This window comes from Schistocerca piceifrons, chromosome 6, assembly GCF_021461385.2.
Source record: "Schistocerca piceifrons isolate TAMUIC-IGC-003096 chromosome 6, iqSchPice1.1, whole genome shotgun sequence".
Taxonomy (NCBI): Eukaryota; Metazoa; Arthropoda; class Insecta; order Orthoptera; family Acrididae; genus Schistocerca; species Schistocerca piceifrons.
In genome coordinates this window covers 261,606,912-261,628,017 of record NC_060143.1, presented here as the reverse complement: position 1 = coordinate 261,628,017, position 21,106 = coordinate 261,606,912, and the positions used below count along the sequence as shown (strand labels likewise).

Sequence of the window (21,106 nt, the reverse complement as noted above, 5' to 3'; positions counted from 1 at the left end):
CCTCATTACATATGTCAGACATCATAAACTGGGCAGACTAGTAAAACAGGACAGTCAGCAAACCATAGCGGAATTAACATCTGATTTTAGTACTGGGTGGAGTACAACTGTGTGTGAACACACAGTGTACTGAACACTCTTAACAATTGACCTCCGGAGCTGACAACCCATGTATGTGCCAATTTTAACAACATGTTATCAGCAACTAAAACTGAACAAGGTACTTGACCATTGGCACTGGATGTTGGCAAAGTGGTGGGGTGTTGCATTGTCTGATGTATCCCAATACCTTCTTCATCATGCTGATGGGTGGGCACAAATCTATCATCATTCAGGAGAACAACTCCTTACTTGTACTGCAGGACGGAGACGAGCTGATGGTGGCTCCATTATGCTTTGAAGAATATTCATGTGTGCATCCAAGGATCTAGTGTAGCTCGTGCAAGGCACCATGACGGCCAAGGAGTATCGTATGCTGGTTGCAGACCACATACACCCCATCTGACAATCATGTTTCTCTATGGCAGTGGCATTTTCAACAAGGTGATGTGCCATGTCACAAGGCCAGGAGTGTGATGGAGTGGTTTGAGGAACATAGTGGCCAATTCCAATTGATGTGGTGGTCCCTCAACTTCCTAGATCTGAATGTGATCAAACACATCCGGGCTGTGATAGAACATGGTGTCAGTGCTCATTGCCCTCCTTCCTGAATTTACAGGAATTAGGTGATTTGTGTGTGCAGATGTTGTGTCAGCTCCCTTCGGCAACCTATCGAGAACTTTTTGCTTCCATTGCACTATGCGTCACCACTGTTATCCATGCCAAAGGTGGACATACCAGCTGTTAGGTAGGTGATCACGATGTTCTGGCTGATACCCACACCAGAGTCATGCTATGTTGCATATACACAGCAGCAGTGCACTCAAATGGGAAGGTTTTGATTGCCCTTATATGTTATTCCTTGTCCCACCCTTTCATTGTCCACTTTTATCACTTGCTATCAAACAAACAAACACACTGTTGGTACTGAATTCTACTGAACATTTATTACCTACTTCTGGTTTATGTTCTCCTTCCCATTCTTGCTCTGTTTTTACTTGAATGTATGCAGTTTTTAAAGATCGTTGCTTAATAAATATGTCACCTCTTCATCTTCCCATTATATTACTACCCAGTATTTTCCTTGTCGCTCAGTAAAGGTACCACTGTTAACTCTTTATGCTCCAAGTGCTTTAATTCTTTTTCATCCCCTTTCCCAATTTTTTCATATATTTTCCTGTTGCCATACTATCCCCAACACTGTCCTCACTTTTTGCTGCAGTATTCTCCGTATCTTCTATTACCTTAATTTATTTTATTCATAACCGTTATTTTCTCAGCAACTGTGGTATATATTTCATAACAAAATTCAGACATCAATTGCTTAATTAGCAAATTTAAGTTAAATAAATTTCTTAATTGTGCAGTTGACATATCTTAATAGACTAGTACTCCCCAAAGAAAAAGCATAGAAATTAGACAATATCTCTGTCCAATAACACTATCACCAATGCAGCACTTCACTTCTGTACCTAATTGCAGACTGAGGGAAAGTCAAGTTCTTGTCTAAAACTCTTCCCTAAACTTTTTACCTTAGGTGCAAAATTCACAGGCCAACTAAATTTTGTACCCACATTGCATTTCATGTAATATTTCATTCAGTTCTGCTAATTGTGGTAAGTGTGATTTGAAGAGCAAGGAAAGGAATCCATTCAGTAACAAGCACTGTTAAGATATGGCATGTTTGCAATTTTGTGATCTGAATTTGTGTAGCACTTTGTTGGAATATACTGTACAGTAAGCAGAAGTACATACATGTCTTACATGGCAAGTGTAACTGTTCAGTGTGTGTCACCACATAGTGTTAAACTTTGCATAACAGCTAGTGCTGTATGATGCTGCAGCTTATGTTTATATATATTTTATTACATCTTGTTTTTAAATCTTAGTTGCTATAATTGCATGCAACCAACCTCACAAATATCAGGAAAAAGTTCACACAAATTATCAGGCAAACCAAGAGACAATTACAGAAAGATCTGACCGACTCAATAAAACAAAATTACCATAAAACCAATTCCAGAGACATTTTACAAACTGTTTGGAAGACAATTACAAAAATTTGCCCCTCCCAAGTTAAATGCTGAAAAGGGAAGATGGAAAAATGGCACATAATGACAAGGAAAATGCAGAAATTATGGCAAAAACCTTTAGTAAACTTTTGAATTGTGAAGAAACCCAGGAACTTTTAGCAATTAATACAGACACACCCATCAAGACTCCACCTGATCTCATAAATCCTCCAACTATCCAAGTGGTGGAAACAGCACTTAGAGAGATGAAAAATTATAAGACATGCAGAGAAGACCAAGTTTTTGCAGAAATATGGAAATATGCCAGTAATACAGTGTGAACATCCTTACACATAGCCCTAACAAAAATCTGGATAACAGAAAAGTTTCCCAAACATTAGACCACAGCCATAATCCACCAACTCCATAAAAAAGGAGATAAAAGCGACTCAGATAATTACAGAGGTGTCTCTCTATTAGATTGTACATACAAGATTTTCTCCAGAATACTATACAAAAGAGCAAGCAGAGGAAGGATTAGATGAATACCGAGGAGGCTTCAGACCTTGGAGAAGCTGTGCAGAACAGATCATCACTTTAAAATTAGCCATAGTATAATACAAGACATGAAATAAACCTCTTGTAATAACCTCCGTGGACTTTAAAAAAGCATATGACTGTATTCATAGACCTTCATTGTTAAAAACCTTAAGAAATTTTGGGCTCCACTACAAAATTAATCAGATTGATAGAACTCGTCTTACCCAACACCGTATCAAAAGTCAGGTCCAGGGGCGACTCTCTGAGCCATTCGCCATAAAAACAGGTTTAAGACAAGGAGATTGCTTGCCACCCCTGCTGTTCAACTGTGCTTTAGAATACATAATGAGGGAATGGTACAATATTAACCCAAAGAACATCCAAATTGCAACATAAGTTTAAATTGTCTAGGATTTGCTGATGACCTTGCTCTCTTGTCCAACAGTATTCAGGAAACCAAAAAACAAGTTATCTCACTACAGGAAACAGCACAGAAAATTGGTCATGGAATATCCTTTGACAAAACAGTGATCACGTTAACTGACCCACCACTCATAAACAAAATTGCCATAGGAAACCAAGAAATGAAAAGTGTAGATAATTTTAAATATGTGGGAGAAATCATAACATATAACCTCAATGAAATGCCAAAGTGGCATAACAGAATAAACAAATTGACTAGAGCACAATATATCACCAAGAACACCTACAACAAAAGGAGCCTGTCAATCGCAACAAAATTAAAACACTACAAAACAGTCACTCAACCAGAAATAACATACGCAAGTGAAACCACCTCTAAACAACTAACACTGCACAAATAGACAACACTGGAGAGTAGCTACATATGAAACAGTCTACAAGGAAATAGAACCGGTAATGAGTACTATCAGGAAGAAACTCATTTCATTTTTTGGACATCTAATCAGAACACCAGAGAAATTGTGGAATAGTAAGTGCAACATTAAATGGATTACAGAAATCCAGGAAGATATGGATGAGCTACAGATTACATTGGAAGACCTATGAAACAAAACTTACAAAATCAGGAATCTCACAAACAAACCAGACTGCAAACAAGAATCAACAGACAGACAGTAGGAAGGGTGATTTCTGGTGAAGAAAGAAGGATGAGATCCGAGAGATTGAAGAAGTACTGAGCTGACAAGAAACTGAAAAATTCTTTGTATAAAATTGGCCAGAGTGGTCCAACGAAGGCCATAAAATGTAAATAAGTAAATAAATAAATAAATTGCATTTGGGTGTTAACTTGACAAATTGTTGAAAATAAAATTTTTACTCAGTCTGAGGACTTTGCTAGTAAAATTTGTTCTAATAATGAAAGTAATTGAATCATCACTGATGCTTGCTATTAAAATTCTTTGTTTGTCCCTTGTTATCATTTTGTCAATTATTTAGCATAGCACTAAATATTGTCATATGTTCTGCTCGTCAAGATAGTTCTGATGTGTTCCAAGCCATCTGTTAAGAACAGTATTTCATATATAGCCTGTAGGAAAGAACACTGTTTAAAATAAATATTTAGGCTGTTCAGAACTGGGTGCTAAATATAACAATTTGTTTCCACAATTATGCAACATGCCTATTATTACTGATATTCAAAGATTTCTTTGGGGTAAACTGGTCATTTATACAATGCCAATGAATTCTCACTAGTTATTATATACTACTTTACAACTACTCCATTTACAGTCCATATTGTAGTATAATCTTTTGTCAAACTATACAGAGGCTTAGCTATCAATTTTGTGCACCAACTGAGTCACACTCAAAGCAAATAAAAATATTTTTCAAAATTAAGATTTGTCAGTTTACAAGTACCGGTTAACCAAAACACAGTAAACTGTTCACAAAGCTTGGCACACTTTGTCATGCCTTTGACCATACTGTTACTCAGACTGACAACTAACAGTGCCATGACAAACCCATGTCTGAACAACATTCAGACTCTAATTTTACTTGAAAACTTTTAGTACTGATTATAAGAAATACATGTACATTTAATCATTGAGCTTGTTCTTATTCAGATATCATATGCAATTAACTGTTTTATTTACATTAACTTTTTTATTACATTATTGCAGTTACTTTTGTTTGTTGGGTTGGGTGTGAGTGCTGACTGGTGGTCCATACAATCCACTGAGAGTGCCTTTAGTAGGACTAGTAGGCTCCATAGAAGGTCCATGTGCACCTAGGGAAGTTAGGATCTGCCCAGGCAGAGCCCCACTCGCCTGGGTAAGCCGTATACCACTGAGATGCAGCATGTAATATTTGATGTACAAAATTTGTTGTTTGACCACTTATTGTTATTTCAGGAAACACTGACAGGCTTTAAATGGATGGGAAATAAAGCTGACCAACTTATTGCAGAAGGGAAGCATGTTATCTTTGCATTTGAAGAAGCAATTGGATTTATGTTTGGAACAGCAGTGCTTGACAAAGATGGAATTTCAGCTGGAATACGTGTAGCTGAAATGGTGGCGTATTTGCAATCAAACCAGTTGACCCTCGCTGATAAGCTGAATGATCTGTATACAAAGTATGTAGTCTCTTATATTTTTTCACATTGAGTTTTGTGTGATCAGCCTGCACTGCACTACAAAAAGTTTTTTATCATAGTTTTAGTGTGCAATAACATATCTCATAATCATTTTGCATTTCTTCTGTGAGCACTGCCTTGCATTATTATGGAATAACTTGCTGTCATGGACCTTTCAGAGTGATTCAGCTAAATACTATTTTTTGAGAAGAACATTCCGATATGAAAGATTTAGATACAGACAGAAGGATTGATTTTTTGAGCTATGATTGTTGAACTTAAGACCATTGTTTGTTAAGATAAATATACTGCCAAGGAAAATGCCGACGGTGATTCCAAGATTACACAATGAAGTATGGAGGGTCTGTTGTTAATTACGAGGGTTGCCTAGAAAGTAATGCACAGCACTTTCTTTTTTCTCTCAGCCAAAAATAATACTGCAAATGCAAAATGTATGTATTATTTGAAGTCTCCTGAGTGAGCGTAACTGCGGTACAGTTTCAAAATTGCATCTGCAGGTGATTTACATTACAAGCAATGTGCAGTCATTGAATTTATCACTACAGATTAAGTAACTGTGGGGAATATTCTCACACACTTGTGCAAAGTCTATGGAGCATCTGCTGTTGATAAAAGTACAGTGAGTCGCTGGGCATGTTGGTTGAGGTCATCAAGGTTTGGTGGAGCTCCACAATTTGCAGTGATCGGGGAGACCATCCACGGCTATCACACCTGACATTTGCAGCAAGTTGATATTGTCATTTGTGACTTCCACTTATTTGGGCCATTAAAAGATGCCATTCGTGGAAGACATTTTGAGGACGATGAGGAGTACAGCTACCATGCTACCAGGACAAGCATTGGTACCTACGGGGCATACACGCCCTTGTTTCGCACTGGAGGAAGGCCATAGAATGGTATGGAGATTACGTGGAAGAATAGGGTGTGTAGATGAAACAGCGTTCTTTAATGTACAGTTCTCATTATGTTCAATAAGGAATTATTGAAGAAAAAGAAAAAAGTGGTGCACTACTTTCTGGGCTTCCCTCATAAGTCTGAACCTCAATGACGTGTGATGTGAGAAGAATATGAAAGACAGCACTGAATGCTACTCCATTTATTCTTCTAAGAAATTTGACACAATATGTAGAGTGTCCCCCCCATGAACCATGGACCTTGCCGTTGGTGGGGAGGCTTGCGTGCCTCAGCGATACAGATAGCCGTACCGTAGGTGCAACCACAACGGAGGGGTATCTGTTGAGAGGCCAGACAAACGTGTGGTTCCTGAAGAGGGGCAGCAGCCTTTTCAGTAGTTGCAAGGGCAACAGTCTGGATGATTGACTGATCTGGCCTTGTAACAATAACCAAAACGGCCTTGCTGTGCTGGTACTGCGAACGGCTGAAAGCAAGGGGAAACTACAGCCGTAATTTTTCCCGAGGGCATGCAGCTTTACTGTATGATTACATGATGATGGCGTCCTCTTGGGTAAAATATTCCGGAGGTAAAATAGTCCCCCATTCGGATCTCCGGGCGGGGACTACTCAAGAGGATGTCGTTATCAGGAGAAAGAAAACTGGCGTTCTACGGATCGGAGCGTGGAATGTCAGATCCCTTAATCGGGCAGGTAGGTTAGAAAATTTAAAAAGGGAAATGGATAGGTTGAAGTTAGATATAGTGGGAATTAGTGAAGTTCGGTGGCAGGAGGAACAAGACTTCTGGTCAGGTGACTACAGGGTTATAAACACAAAATCAAATAGGGGTAATGCAGGAGTAGGTTTAATAATGAATAGGAAAATAGGAATGCGGGTAAGCTACTACAAACAGCATAGTGAACGCATTATTGTGGCCAAGATAGATACGAAGCCCACACCTACTACAATAGTACAAGTTTATATGCCAACTAGCTCTGCAGATGACGAAGAAATTGAAGAAATGTATGATGAAATAAAAGAAATTATTCAGATTGTGAAGGGAGACGAAAATTTAATAGTCATGGGTGACTGGAATTCGAGTGTAGGAAAAGGGAGAGAAGGAAACATAGTAGGTGAATATGGATTGGGGGACAGAAATGAAAGAGGAAGCCGCCTGGTAGAATTTTGCACAGAGCACAACATAATCATAACTAACACTTGGTTTAAGAATCATGAAAGAAGGTTGTATACGTGGAAGAACCCTGGAGATACTAAAAGGTTTCAGATAGATTATATAATGGTAAGACAGAGATTTAGGAACCAGGTTTTAAATTGTAAGACATTTCCAGGGGCAGATGTGGACTCTGACCACAATCTATTGGTTATGACCTGTAGATTAAAACTGAAGAAACTGCAAAAAGGTGGGAATTTAAGGAGATGGGACCTGGATAAACTAAAAGAACCAGAGGTTGTACAGAGATTCAGGGAGAGCTTAAGGGAGCAATTGACAGGAATGGGGGAAATAAATACAGTAGAAGAAGAATGGGTAGCTTTGAGGGATGAAGTAGTGAAGGCAACAGAGGATCAAGTAGGTAAAAAGACGAGGGCTAGTAGAAATCCTTGGGTAACAGAAGAAATATTGAATTTAATTGATGAAAGGAGAAAATATAAAATTGCAGTAAGTGAAACAGGCAAAAAGGAATACAAACGTCTCAAAAATGATCGACAGGAAGTGCAAAATGGCTAAGCAGGGATGGCTAGAGGACAAATGTAAGGATGTAGAGGCCTATCTCACTAGGGGTAAGATAGATACCGCCTACAGGAAAATTAAAGAGACCTTTGGAGATAAGAGAACGACTTGTATGAATATCAAGAACTCAGATGGAAACCAAGTTCTAAGCAAAGAAGGGAAAGCAGAAAGGTGGAAGGAGTATATAGAGGGTCTATACAAGGGCGATATACTTGAGGACAATATTATGGAAATGGAAGAGGATGTAGATGAAGATGAAATGGGAGATACGATACTGCGTGAAGAGTTTGACAGAGCACTGAAAGACCTGAGTCGAAACAAGGCCCCCGGAGTAGACAATATTCCATTGGAACTACTGACGGCCGTGGGAGAGCCAGTCCTGACAAAACTCTACCATCTGGTGAGCAAGATGTATGAAACAGGCGAAATACCCTCAGACTTCAAGAAGAATATAATAATTCCAATCCCAAAGAAAGCAGGTGTTGACAGATGTGAAAATTACCGAACTATCAGTTTAATAAGTCACAGCTGCAAAATACTAACACGAATTCTTTACAGACGAATGGAAAAACTAGTAGAAGCCAACCTCGGGGAAGATCAGTTTGGATTCCGTAGAAATACTGGAACACGTGCGGCAATACTGACCTTACGACTTATCTTAGAAGAAAGATTAAGGAAAGGCAAACCTACGTTTCTAGCATTTGTAGACTTAGAGAAAGCTTTTGACAATGTTGACTGGAATACTCTCTTTCAAATTCTAAAGGTGGCAGGGGTAAAATACAGGGAGCGAAAGGCTATTTACAATTTGTACAGAAACCAGATGGCAGTTATAAGAGTCGAGGGACATGAAAGGGAAGCAGTGGTTGGGAAGGGAGTAAGACAGGGTTGTAGCCTGTCCCCGATGTTGTTCAATCTGTATATTGAGCAAGCAGTAAAGGAAACAACAGAAAAATTCGGAGTGGGTATTAAAATTCATGGAGAAGAAATAAAAACTTTGAGGTTCGCCGATGACATTGTAATTCTGTCAGAGACAGCAAAGGACTTGGAAGAGCAGTTGAATGGAATGGACAGTGTCTTGAAAGGAGGATATAAGATGAACATCAACAAAAGCAAAACAAGTATAATGGAATGTAGTCTAATTAAGTCGGGTGATGCTGAGGGAATTAGATTAGGAAATGAGGCACTTAAAGTAGTAAAGGAGTTTTGCTATTTGGGGAGCAAAATAACTGATGATGGTCGAAGTAGAGAGGATATGAAATGTAGGCTGGCAATGGCGAGGAAAGCGTTTCTGAAGAAGAGAAATTTGTTAACGTCCAGTATTGATTTAAGTGTCAGGAAGTCATTTCTGAAAGTATTCGTATGGAGTGTAGCCATGTATGGAAGTGAAACATGGACGATAAATAGTTTGGACAAGAAGAGAATAGAAGCTTTTGAAATGTGGTGCTACAGAAGAATGCTGAAGATTAGATGGGTAGATCACATAACTAATGAGGAAGTATTGAATAGGATTGGGGAGAAGAGAAGTTTGTGGCACAACTTGACCAGAAGAAGGGATCGGTTGGTAGGACATGTTCTGAGGCATCAAGGGATGACCAATTTAGTATTGGAGGGCAGCGTGGAGGGTAAAAATCGTAGGGGGAGACCAAGAGATGAATACACTAAGCAGATTCAGAAGGATGTAGGTTGCAGTAAGTACTGGGAGATGAAAAAGCTTGCACAGGATAGAGTAGCATGGAGAGCTGCATCAAACCAGTCTCAGGACTGAAGACCACAACAACAACAACAATGTAGAGTGTAGGATGAGTTCGAACTGATACGATTTTTATCTCATGTTGAGAAACTCATGATCTCAAAATATGTTGACTAGTATCTCAACAGAAAACAGTCTGAGACAGATTGCATTACTAAGAAGGTATTTGTTACATATTTTTTTGATAGTGTTTTCAACGTTGAAGTGTGCCCTTACACTGTGTAAAGTTTAATTAAAAGAAATCTGCTTATTGGCATTGGACTAATAGTGTACTATAGGCATGTTCTTGTACTCTGCTGTAATCCCAAAATGCAATGCTCTTGTGCGGTCTAACATAGAATGGCTGCAGAAATGTTCTGAGTCCTGATGTCTGTGCATCCATTTACGTGTGGAACAAAATGTGTCCTACTTTGAAGACAGTCAGTGCTAGTTTAACATATTTAGTTGGTACACAGAGTCAAAGGTATAGGACACTGCCACATTTACTAAATTTTGCAGGAGAGCAATTTGAAGGTGTTACACTGTGTTCTCCCTTACATATCTTGACCTATTAATAGCATCACTGTAACGAAATTTGGTCAGTTTACACCTTGAACATTAAGTATCATGTTGCTTCACATGTAATAGCCTTTTTTCATTTTGTACCAGTTTTGCAGATATATAATCAGGGTGTCTACGACCCGGGACAACCTGGAGATCCGGGAATAACCCGGGAATTTCTTCATCCGGAAGAAACCCGGGAACTTTTTAGAATTCCGGGAATTTTTCGTTGATTAAGTTTTCAGTTAATTTTTTGTAATTTTGACTGGTAGAACCGATACTCCAACTAAAGGATATTACTGTATCCCGCTACTGCAGAATAATACTGGAGCGTTAAAACATGAACGAGAGAAAAAAAACGAAAATAAAACTTAAATTGCAAAGGAAATGCACCATATAAAATAACAAAGTGCTCGTACAAGCCTACAGCAGAATTTGTCAAAGGCTTTTTAGTACCTTTTCCCGCTTCTAGCTACAGAAATGTGGCTGTTGGCTGTGTAAGTAGCAGTAGCAGCAACCAGCCACATGGTACCGGGAAAAATTTTACTGTCGTGCGCAGCAGGCCCGGATCTAGTGGGGGGTGGCAGCAAACCAGGGTATCTGAACTGGGCAGCAATTTCGGGGGGAGGGGGAAAATTCATATTCTTGAGGAAAGAAAAAAAAATGTGTTTTACAAAGCACCTACCATCCAGCGCACGTCGGTCTATCGATTATTCATACGATTTTGAAACGCACCCCTGATGGTTTTTGAACGCATCCTAAGTTGATTTCTGAATGAACTATAAGTTGAGTTTTGAATGCATGCATATTGTTAAGTGATGCCTCTGTCACGGGAATCGTCGCCACATCTAGAAACAAACTTTCCTGCAGACAAAACGGGACGGGGTATTAAGAGCTGAGCGGAATAAAACCGAACCGGAGAATGCCAACTGCTGCTTGTTTATGTGGTTGATTCGGTTTGTGAATGTTCAGCGTTGTTATAATTACTAGCAAAATCCATAGATTCAGACTACCAGAGTGGAAATAAACAACTAACAGGAGTAACAGGTAAGAAAGGTTACGTGTTATCTTCTTGGTGTATCCAAGAAAGTGAAATTTTGACAGAAAATTTTTGGCCAGATCGCTAAACTACATAGGGCCAGTTGCAGTCCCCAGCTAGCAGCCGTTTAAGTCCCCTTCTTGAAGTAGTGCGGGAAACGCATTGTACGAACTCGTAATAACGACTAATCGGAGAATAATCTCTGGATAACTAAACCGGTGATTGTGGCAGGGGTAGTTAAGTTAACCGGAGAATGAGTTTTGACAGTGGTAGGAATAGTTACAGAGTTAGTGATGATAAGACTTTGTTAGAACGAGGAAGGAGAGGAAACGGGGACATCACACAAATTATGGGAGAATAGGACGATTCCAAATTTACACAAAAATTTCGTTCTATTTTTCGGTCTCGTGCATGAGAAACTGGAGCGCATGAATGAAATGTGAAACTATTTCCTAACGTAAAGCTTTTTGCTTGTAGTAGGCCAAATAGGTATTTCGTATTGGTACTTCGTGAATTATTTTGTCATATTATAAAAATGACCATTATTGCCAAAACAGTGTCGTTTATTTGGTATGTGTTACAATTGCTGCAATATTAGAAAGGCCTATTTTGTTTTATCCTGCACACAGTGACAAAATAGACCTAATCGGATCGAGAAACTACACCAGTCTTGGTACTAATTGTATTAACACCTTTTTCGGTATTAGACAATGACATTTCCATTTTTCACGTAGCAAAACGTTTGATGAACTTTGATAAGGTAATAGTTCTTTCGAGAAAGGAAAGAACGCCCTGTAAATCTGTAGCAAGATTAGAGAGAAAAATCGCTAGGACCTAAGGATTGAAGAAATGTGTACTGTTTAGCCTGTCTCCTGTCTTTACTGGTTTTTAGGTATCCTATATTTAATTTTGTGTTACACAGAAGAGCAAGTTATTAGCTAATAGGCAATAAAGAGTACAGATTTTCTCCTGGTTACAAATTATCCTATCCAGTATTAATTGCGAGGGGTTGGGCAGGATGTCAAACCGGCCGACTGTGAGCAGGAGAGGCACTACAGGACATACTAATTTCAACTGTCCTGAAATAGTTTGAATGCATCCATTACAAAACATACACGTTTGAGTTCCACAGAGGAAGTACAGTGACGTGCACTATAAGAATGTTGTTTGAAGAGTTGAAGAGACGTGGCACTGCACTGAACACTTGAGACCAAATAATGTGTCTTACATTTCCTTGAAGATATATGTTTTATGTATCAGACTCTTCAGAAAGATGTGCGCTACAAAATGAACTTATGTTTGAAAAGTTTTTTTTTTTTTTTAAAAAAAGTGCAGAGCAGTCTGAGTTATAGTGGAAGGAGGGGAGAGGGGGTAGTCTCCACGTGACCCGTGTTTACATTTAGTGATTTTCCTGTTTCCTCTTCATTTACTGCTCTCATGTCAAATGAAAACAGACCGATTTCCGTGGCTGGGAGCTATCAAGTGAATTAAAATATATTAACATAATTACGGAAGGCTAAAATATGTTACTAGTTTCAGATTTTATTTTATTTTCACCTTTCTGACAGTCAAGCGTTAATCGCCTTGCAGAACAATAAAGTTATTTTTGTCGGTTTGCTAAAGAAATTTGGCTTTTATTAGGGTTTCCTGCTGAGGCAGTCAATTTATTCCACACTATTGGCTAGTTTCAACTGTTCACTGCATTTCAAGTGCACATTTTCATCTTCTGGCACGTATGGCATTATGCCTTAACAAAGAACCAGACACGAGATAATACAGTACTGGTACTCGAAGAAAATTTACGTCCTGAAAACCACACTGAAAAGCTTAATATCAGGTCGAGGCCTACGTCATTGGGAATCTGCACATACGAATGTGCACTGTAAGGTGAACTACGTATTTTAGTATGGTTCACGAAATTCTGACACTCTTAGGAGTATCCTCTGATGTCTTGTTTCTTTTATGACAAGATGTAAGATCTTTTAATGTTTTACACGTACGAATGTACATGCTTCCTACGTCACCATAGCTGCGCAAGCGCGGTGCCGCCTCTTATCTGGCGCTATCTGGCAACTGCTGAAATGAATCTATTTCTGATAAGTCGCGGGAAAATATTTGCAAATTGTTGTTCGAAAAGCGTTATTTTCAAAGTAAATTTCCTTTTACGCAAGATGAACTATGTGCGAGAATGTACGATGAATATCCTAAATCTCTTTTAAAAATCAACTCTGTGATGACGACCCATTTAGAAGAATTTCTAACCAAGAAAATTTTACTGGCGTATTTGTGTGATGTATCTTAAAGTGTAACATGCGCTAAACAAATCAACATTACGTGTGAAACCTTAGCTTCTCTTGTAGCTTATTAATCTTCGAGACAAATATTATATGCGAAAGCTTTGCTTTTCTTGTAGCAACGCTATGTATATTAATTTAAACCATTAAATTTTCCTGTTGGTGGAAATCGAATTTATACTTTCGTAATACGAAAATATGCAGCTTACAGGTTGCTGCGCGTCAAAGATCTTTCCAAAACGTGTCTTTTCGCCCTGAGTATTGTTTTCTAAAGCGCCGGGAAATTCTACGCTGCTCTATAAAACCATATCCATTCAAAGGATACGTTTTATACATCCGAGGGAAAGTATACATGGAAAAAGTGTATTTTCACCCGGGAGAAAATGAATTTTTAACCGGGAGATCCGGGAAAAATCCGGGAATTTCTTTTCCTTGTCCATGTATACACCCTGATAATGGACATGGTGTTTTATACCTCTCATAAACATGTTGCGGTATTTAATGAATAATATTACTCAATGACATTAATTTCATCGTAAGAATATATTTCATGAACAGAACATTACTCACACTGTGGTATAGCTTGCTGTATGAGCATAAATGTCACATTTGGTTGTAAATCACATCTATGTCTTCTTCTGAATAGTCTGTTATGTTTGTATTACGTGTATGTTCTAGGTTCTTATAAAATGCATGACAAACTGAAGGGATATATGGCAACAGTGCCATTAAATCATTATACACTCCTGGAAATTGAAATAAGAACACCGTGAATTCATTGTCCCAGGAAGGGGAAACTTTATTGGCACATTCCTGGGGTCAGATACATCACATGATCACACTGACAGAACCACAGGCACATAGACACAGGCAACAGAGCATGCACAATGTCGGCACTAGTACAGTGTATATCCACCTTTCGCAGCAATGCAGGCTGCTATTCTCCCGTGGAGACGATCGTAGAGATGCTGGATGTAGTCCTGTGGAACGGCTTGCCATGCCATTTCCACCTGGCGCCTCAGTTGGACCAGCGTTCGTGCTGGACGTGCAGACTGCGTGAGATGACGCTTCATCCAGTCCCAAACATGCTCAATGGGGGACAGATCCGGAGATCTTGCTGGCCAGGGTAGTTGACTTACACCTTCTAGAGCACGTTGGGTGGCACGGGATACATGCGGACGTGCATTGTCCTGTTGGAACAGCAAGTTCCCTTGCCAGTCTAGGAATGGTAGAACGATGGGTTCGATGACGGTTTGGATGTACCGTGCACTATTCAGTGTCCCCTCGACGATCACCAGTGGTGTACAGCCAGTGTAGGAGATCGCTCCCCACACCATGATGCCGGGTGTTGGCCCTGTGTGCCTCGGTCGTATGCAGTCCTGATTGTGGCGCTCACCTGCACAGCGCCAAACACGCATACGACCATCATTGGCACCAAGGCAGAAGCGACTCTCATCGCTGAAGATGACACGTCTCCATTCGTCCCTCCATTCACGCCTGTTACGACACCACTGAAGGCGGGCTGCACGATGTTGGGGCGTGAGCGGAAGACGGCCTAACGGTGTGCGGGACCGTAGCCCAGCTTCATGGAGACGGTTGCGAATGGTCCTCGCCGATACCCCAGGAGCAACAGTGCCCCTAATTTGCTGGGAAGTGGCGGTGCGGTCCCCTACGGCACTGCGTAGGATCCTACGGTCTTGGCGTGCATCCGTGCGTCGCTGCGGTCCGGTCCCAGGTCGACGGGCACGTGCACCTTCCGCCGACCACTGGCGACAACATCGATGTACTGTGGAGACCTCACGCCCCACGTGTTGAGCAGTTCGGCGGTACGTCCACCCGGCCTCTGGCATGCCCACTATACGCCCTCGCTCAAAGTCCGTCAACTGCACATACGGTTCACGTCCACGCTGTCGCGGCATGCTACCAGTGTTAAAGACTGCGATGGAGCTCCGTATGCCACGGCAAACTGGCTGACACTGACGGCGGCAGTGCACAAATGCTGCGCAGCTAGCGCCATTCGACGGCCAACACCGCGGTTCCTAGTGTGTCCGCTGTGCCGTGCGTGTGATCATTGCTTGTACAGCCCTCTCGCAGTGTCCGGAGCAAGTATGGTGGGTCTGACACACCGGTGTCAATGTGTTCTTTTTTCCATTTCCAGGAGTGTATTTCTGCAGGGAAATAGGTCTTGGGACATCTGAGAGTTGGTTCAAATATGCTGGAAATGTATGTCCGTGTCTGCATAACATAATGAAGTCAGCCTGTTTGTTGCACCATTGAAAGATGTTTTGAAGTACAGAATTCCCATGTTTTCCTGTTTCACTTGTAATTGCACACACTTTGATAATAAAAATAGCCTGTTCTCCATATCCATTTTCCTCTAAACAAAGGGAGGCCTTTCAGAGTCTTTTGTGGCATACAGTGAATGAAAACTTTTGAAATCTTGAAGTTCCATGTTATAAACAATGTACTTGCTGGAAGTTTGTCTTAACAATTGTTGCCTGTCCCAGGGTGTTAAAATACTCATATTATTCAATTTCTTATGTTTCTTTTCTATCAACGCATGAACACTGTCAGCCTCCATAGGGGTATGGCCTTTTAGTAGAAAATTCTGAGTTATGGTCTTAATTTGTAAATACTTATGCAGTAACCAGAAAAAAACACATTGTAATATTCACATTCTTATTTTGTCTGTAGCAATTGTCTGTCCAAAGTGTGATTTCTTCCACGTCACTGTCAGGTATGACACTATCTGCCCACTTCAAAATCGCTGATGCAATTTCGTTTCTGCCTCGCCCTCCTTTTGACTCATCCCACATCACACAGTGCACTGAGGAATCTGATGCATCATACGAGGTAAAATTTAAGGCCCAAAGTTTCCTTTTATAGAAACTAATACTATTTGATATGAATGGGCGTGGCAAACATTTCTGAAGGTCTCTGGTGAACACTTTGTGTGTTGGTGTTCCTCTTGCCTTGTTATTGTCATTACTTTTTAACAGATACCTGTTTTTTTTATTCTTTCAGATGAGCAGTGCACTCAGCTTCAACAGATTCTTTTTCTTCTGGAGTCTGATTACTTTTCATTTTTACCTGAAACATATCGCATGTATCACACGTGTTGTTTTCAGATGGTTTGAATGACGAATTGAACTGTTTATTGAAGATGTCTGCATAAAGCCATTTTTTACTCCTTATTTCTGGGTCAATATTGTTTTGAGTACAGTCGTCTATGTATAAGTCATGCATTTTTTGTATGTTCGGTTGTGGTCCTAAATATTTCCTGACACACTGTTCTCTACTGTAGTGACTTTCATGATGTGGGAAAGAAGAAATATGTCTTTTGATATGTTCAACAGTTTCATCAGGTGTTTTTCTGCTTGGAGTATGCCTACCCCTTTGATCTTTTCTTACTACTCCAGCTGGCTCCATGTTTTATAAAAATTTTTGCTACAACTGTATTTGAGATAGAAAGATGTTCAAAAACATGATCTTGCACACCTCATCTCATCCACCATTTACAGTAAAATTGTAGCTTTACACTTATTCGAGGTTAAATTTCTTTTTCTTGAACGAGTTGTACCAAGTTGCTCAACAAATGCTCCAACAAATTGCCTTTTCATATCTGTAGACAGTTCCTCATGCCAGTATGAATGAAAAATCTTCTGTCTTTCAGTTTCAGACAGTTTTTCTGAGCATTTCATCCTACACATGCACGGAGGCTGCAGTACTTAAACAGAAACAGTTCTACCTTGTGTATTTACATATTCCTTCCCACCAGCTACGTTGAATTTACAGACGTTACATTTCCATTCATCAGCATGAACTACACACTTTTTACCATGCTGTGGAATATTAGTTTTATTGTTTACTTTCCTTTCCACGCGTTCATTCGTTTTTAAAACTACGCAACTTTTTACAGCACTTTCACTATCACTACTTAAGTATAAATCTTCCTCTAGTATATTTGGTATTTGTTGTTCGTTTGCGACAGTTTGAACATTACTGTTGTTTTTTCACCTATTCTTTGATTGATTGTCATCCGAATCAGAACTTGTCCCACTTGAAGGTTCATAGGTTTTGTCACGTCGGAGTAATCCTGTTCATCGTTACTCGAATGCTCCCCTGCATCTTCTTACTGCCAATAGTATGAGGATGCTGGGGTAAAAATTTTAGTGGGACGCCAATGCTTGAATACAGTAACTAGCTTCAAGTGGATGCAGGTGGCGTTAATTATACAGATATAAAGAGGGTTTCACAGGATAGACTGGGTTGGTGAGCTGCATTTTACAAGTGCTGTGGGAGTTGGATTACTCGTTTAAACTGATTATGCAGTATTGCAGGTTTTAGTCAGCCAGCCAATATCAGATAGGAATTTATTGTTAGTCCTTTATAGATGAAACAACAAGCCAATGTAGGAAGGGCTCTGGGTCCATGGTCATTGCAACACGCAGTTGTCATTGTACGTGTTTTTGCGGTTAATGGAAGTAGTTCATCAATTATTAAACATCTTCCATCTATCAATGTAATAAGTGATACATTGTAATTATTCAGGCTTTCTTGGTGATCTGTGGACATCTTGAGGTGTCTGGTATTCTACCGGACAGTAGTGTCATTCTTGCAAGATATTTTGATAACGTAACTTTTTATCTTCATCGGGTGTTACCCGAGACAGTTATGTTACTGAAATATCATGCAAGAATGACACTGATATCTGGCAGAATACCCAACAACTCAAAGTTGTACATTGCTGGAGTATGCATTTTCAAGTGTGCATGTGCGTGTTTGTGTTATTTAAATTACTTTGCATGCCTTCATCTCTCATCATACATGGTTGATTCAAAAGCTGTTGGATTTTTATGGCTTGATAAAAGTTGTATTACATTTCAATAGCATGTAGAAATTAATAAGCAGTTTATTCTACTCCATAATCAGTTTCACATTTGAAGGATTGTGCTGAAGTGAAGTTGGAAATGGTACCAAGCCATTTTGAAAAGCATCGTCTTTATTGAAGAAGTTTCTTCATATGATGTTGTTTAGAGAACATAAGTGGTAGGCAACTGAGGATCCAAGATCAGGAGAATAGCAAGTGTATAGCCACACCAATAGTGTTAAATGACTTTTGTGAAATTAGTGACATGCATGCGTTCAGTATGGTTTTGCTGTGGCACTTTTGCAGTTCTATTCAACTCTAGCTGAAACTCTGTTTACAATGGATTTCATCAGGTATGGTTAGAATTTTGGGAAGCTATTCACAGCACACAATGTTTCATTTTGTCACACAAGGCAGATAGCTCCATCATCTTTGAATGGATAGAAACTTTTGTACAGGTTGTTGCTTTCTTGTTAAAGCTTGACCATCTTTTTGTGTCAGCCCGTTTCCCTCTCCTCTGCCTCTCATCGTTTGTGGTGTGTGTGTGTGTGTGTGTGTGTGTGTGTGTGTGTGTGTGTGTTAGCTTTTTGTAACATGAAATTTTAATTTTCAGATATGGTCATCACATAAGCAAAAATTCTTACTTCATATGCCATAAACCAGAGATAATGAAGAAGATATTTGAAAGGTTACGAAACTTTCAAGATGCACCAGGCACTGTAAGTATTCTTTGTGTGTAGCATTTTGTGAATTTTAAATGTAGGTGCTGACACACAACTGTGAGTGGTAGCGACACAGGTCACACTGCATGTGTTGAGTAAGACATTGATTTTACTTTCTATACATGTACACATATACTAGGCTGTCCCATTAATTACTTGAAATTTCAGCTCATCTTTATATTCTGTGTAAATTAATTGTATTTTCTGCCCTTTTAGCTCGCACTCACTCTCATTGCTTGCTACATCAGTGGGCCACATTCTTCTTCTCTGTTTTCTTCCTCTTCATTTTCTTGGTTTCGTTCACATATTAACACCTTCTCCGTCATCTCCTCTTCCTATACAGTGTGTCTCAGTTCTCCCTGCTGCAGAACATTTGCCTTCCTACTCTTGATGTTCCACTTCTTCTCTCATTGATACAATCATTGCACACAAATCACCAAATATTATCTAATATGCATATTTGGGCAGAGTAATAAGGGCCATCTTTTAAGTTTTACAAAAACAATAAAGAATTTTATTAAAATTGTTTTTGTTTGCTAATATTATTTCCCAAAATACCTGCCTTTAAAATTTATAGTTTCTTGCATGTGTTCAAACCAGTACTGAAAACATGTTTTACACACTGATATTGGTGCCTCAATAACACGATTTTGGGAGGATTCAACAGTGTCTCAAGGTTTGGAAATAGCTTTTGCACACTTTTCGTTTGACATAAGGAAACAAAAAGAAACTGTTTGGCACTAATTCAAAACTATAAGGACAATGAGACATCCATTAGAAGTTTTTTCTCCATCAGATAATCAATTGTTAGCTGCTTTGTGACAGCTGACATTGTTATGAGGAGGAGGATGTGACATTTTTCATTGTTTTCCTGATTTCATTGATAATTTGAGGCAAACAGGTCCCTGTATATCACTCAAATTAATTGTTATTCAATAGAGTAATAGTTGTGACATATCCATTGTAACCAAAGAAATGAAAGATCGTTTTGATGGAGGCACTTCAAAAACAAACCATTGTTGTTGGTTTCAGTTTGTTAGAATACCCAAACAGTTCTTTGCTGCTTTGTTTCTGACCTGAACAAATATGTAGCCAAATTTTGTCTGGCATTGACTAGTATCAAGAGCTACATCAAACCATTCTTTGGACTGAGGACTACAACAACAACAACAACAACAACAAAAGCAGCTACTACTGTGACAACAACTAATGCAACAACAACAACAACAAGTGAAGTGGTTGTACATTATTTTAGCCACTCCGATTTAGCCAATTATGGGAAACCCATGTCCAAAATAACAATCACAGTGATGTGTGTCATAGCTCTTTAACTCGTTACTTTTAACTTCCTCACAGATCCAACCTCTACATGTTCACAGATTTCCTCAAACTAACTAAAGAATAAAGTCTTAACTAAAGTTTTCCTGAAAGAAGGTACTCATGATTAAACATCCTTTTTCTTTGATATACAGTATTAAATAACAGGGTGTCTCAAAACCTTTGGGTCAGTTGAAACATGATAGTGGGTCCACAACTGAGTATATCGATATGGGGAACCAGTGGTCAGAAATGCACATTTTTGAGGTAAGGACATACACAGTGCACACCACTTAACAACAGTGTATCTCATAGCAATTGTTCAGAGTGACAGCTGGCAGTCTCATTGCATGCTTGGCAACAGCATTTGAAATTCTACTGCAATCTCTCAAAAAACCCTGGTGTCTGTCGTACCAGGAAACACGCAGCTTGGACCAGAGGTGCGAGAGATCTGGCGAAAGCGCTGGCAATGGGACAGGACCTCCCCTTCCAATTCAGTGATTGGGGAACGTGTTGTTCAGGTGCTTGCATACATTAACATCGAAGTGGGGTGGTGCAGTGTCCTGCTGAAACCACATCCCTTCACAGACAATGAGGGCTACAGTCTCCAGTGGCAGCACATCTCATGAGAACACCAGGTAACATGGACCAGTGAAACAGGGAGGCAGTAAATAGGGTCCTGTTAGGTGATCTTGGACAAT

The 21,106-nt window shown here is 39.6% G+C and overlaps 1 protein-coding gene across 3 annotated transcripts in view; it reads left to right on the top strand.

Moving 5' to 3' along the window:
- LOC124802890 (phosphoglucomutase-2) overlaps positions 1-21,106 on the top strand; it is a 144,674-nt gene that overhangs the window by 55,629 nt on the left and 67,939 nt on the right. For all 3 annotated transcript variants that reach the window (XM_047263939.1, XM_047263940.1, XM_047263941.1), the window contains exons 8-9: positions 4,988-5,211; positions 18,980-19,085. In XM_047263939.1, the coding sequence (XP_047119895.1) occupies positions 4,988-5,211; positions 18,980-19,085 (330 nt within the window). The remainder of the gene's footprint in view (positions 1-4,987; positions 5,212-18,979; positions 19,086-21,106) is intronic.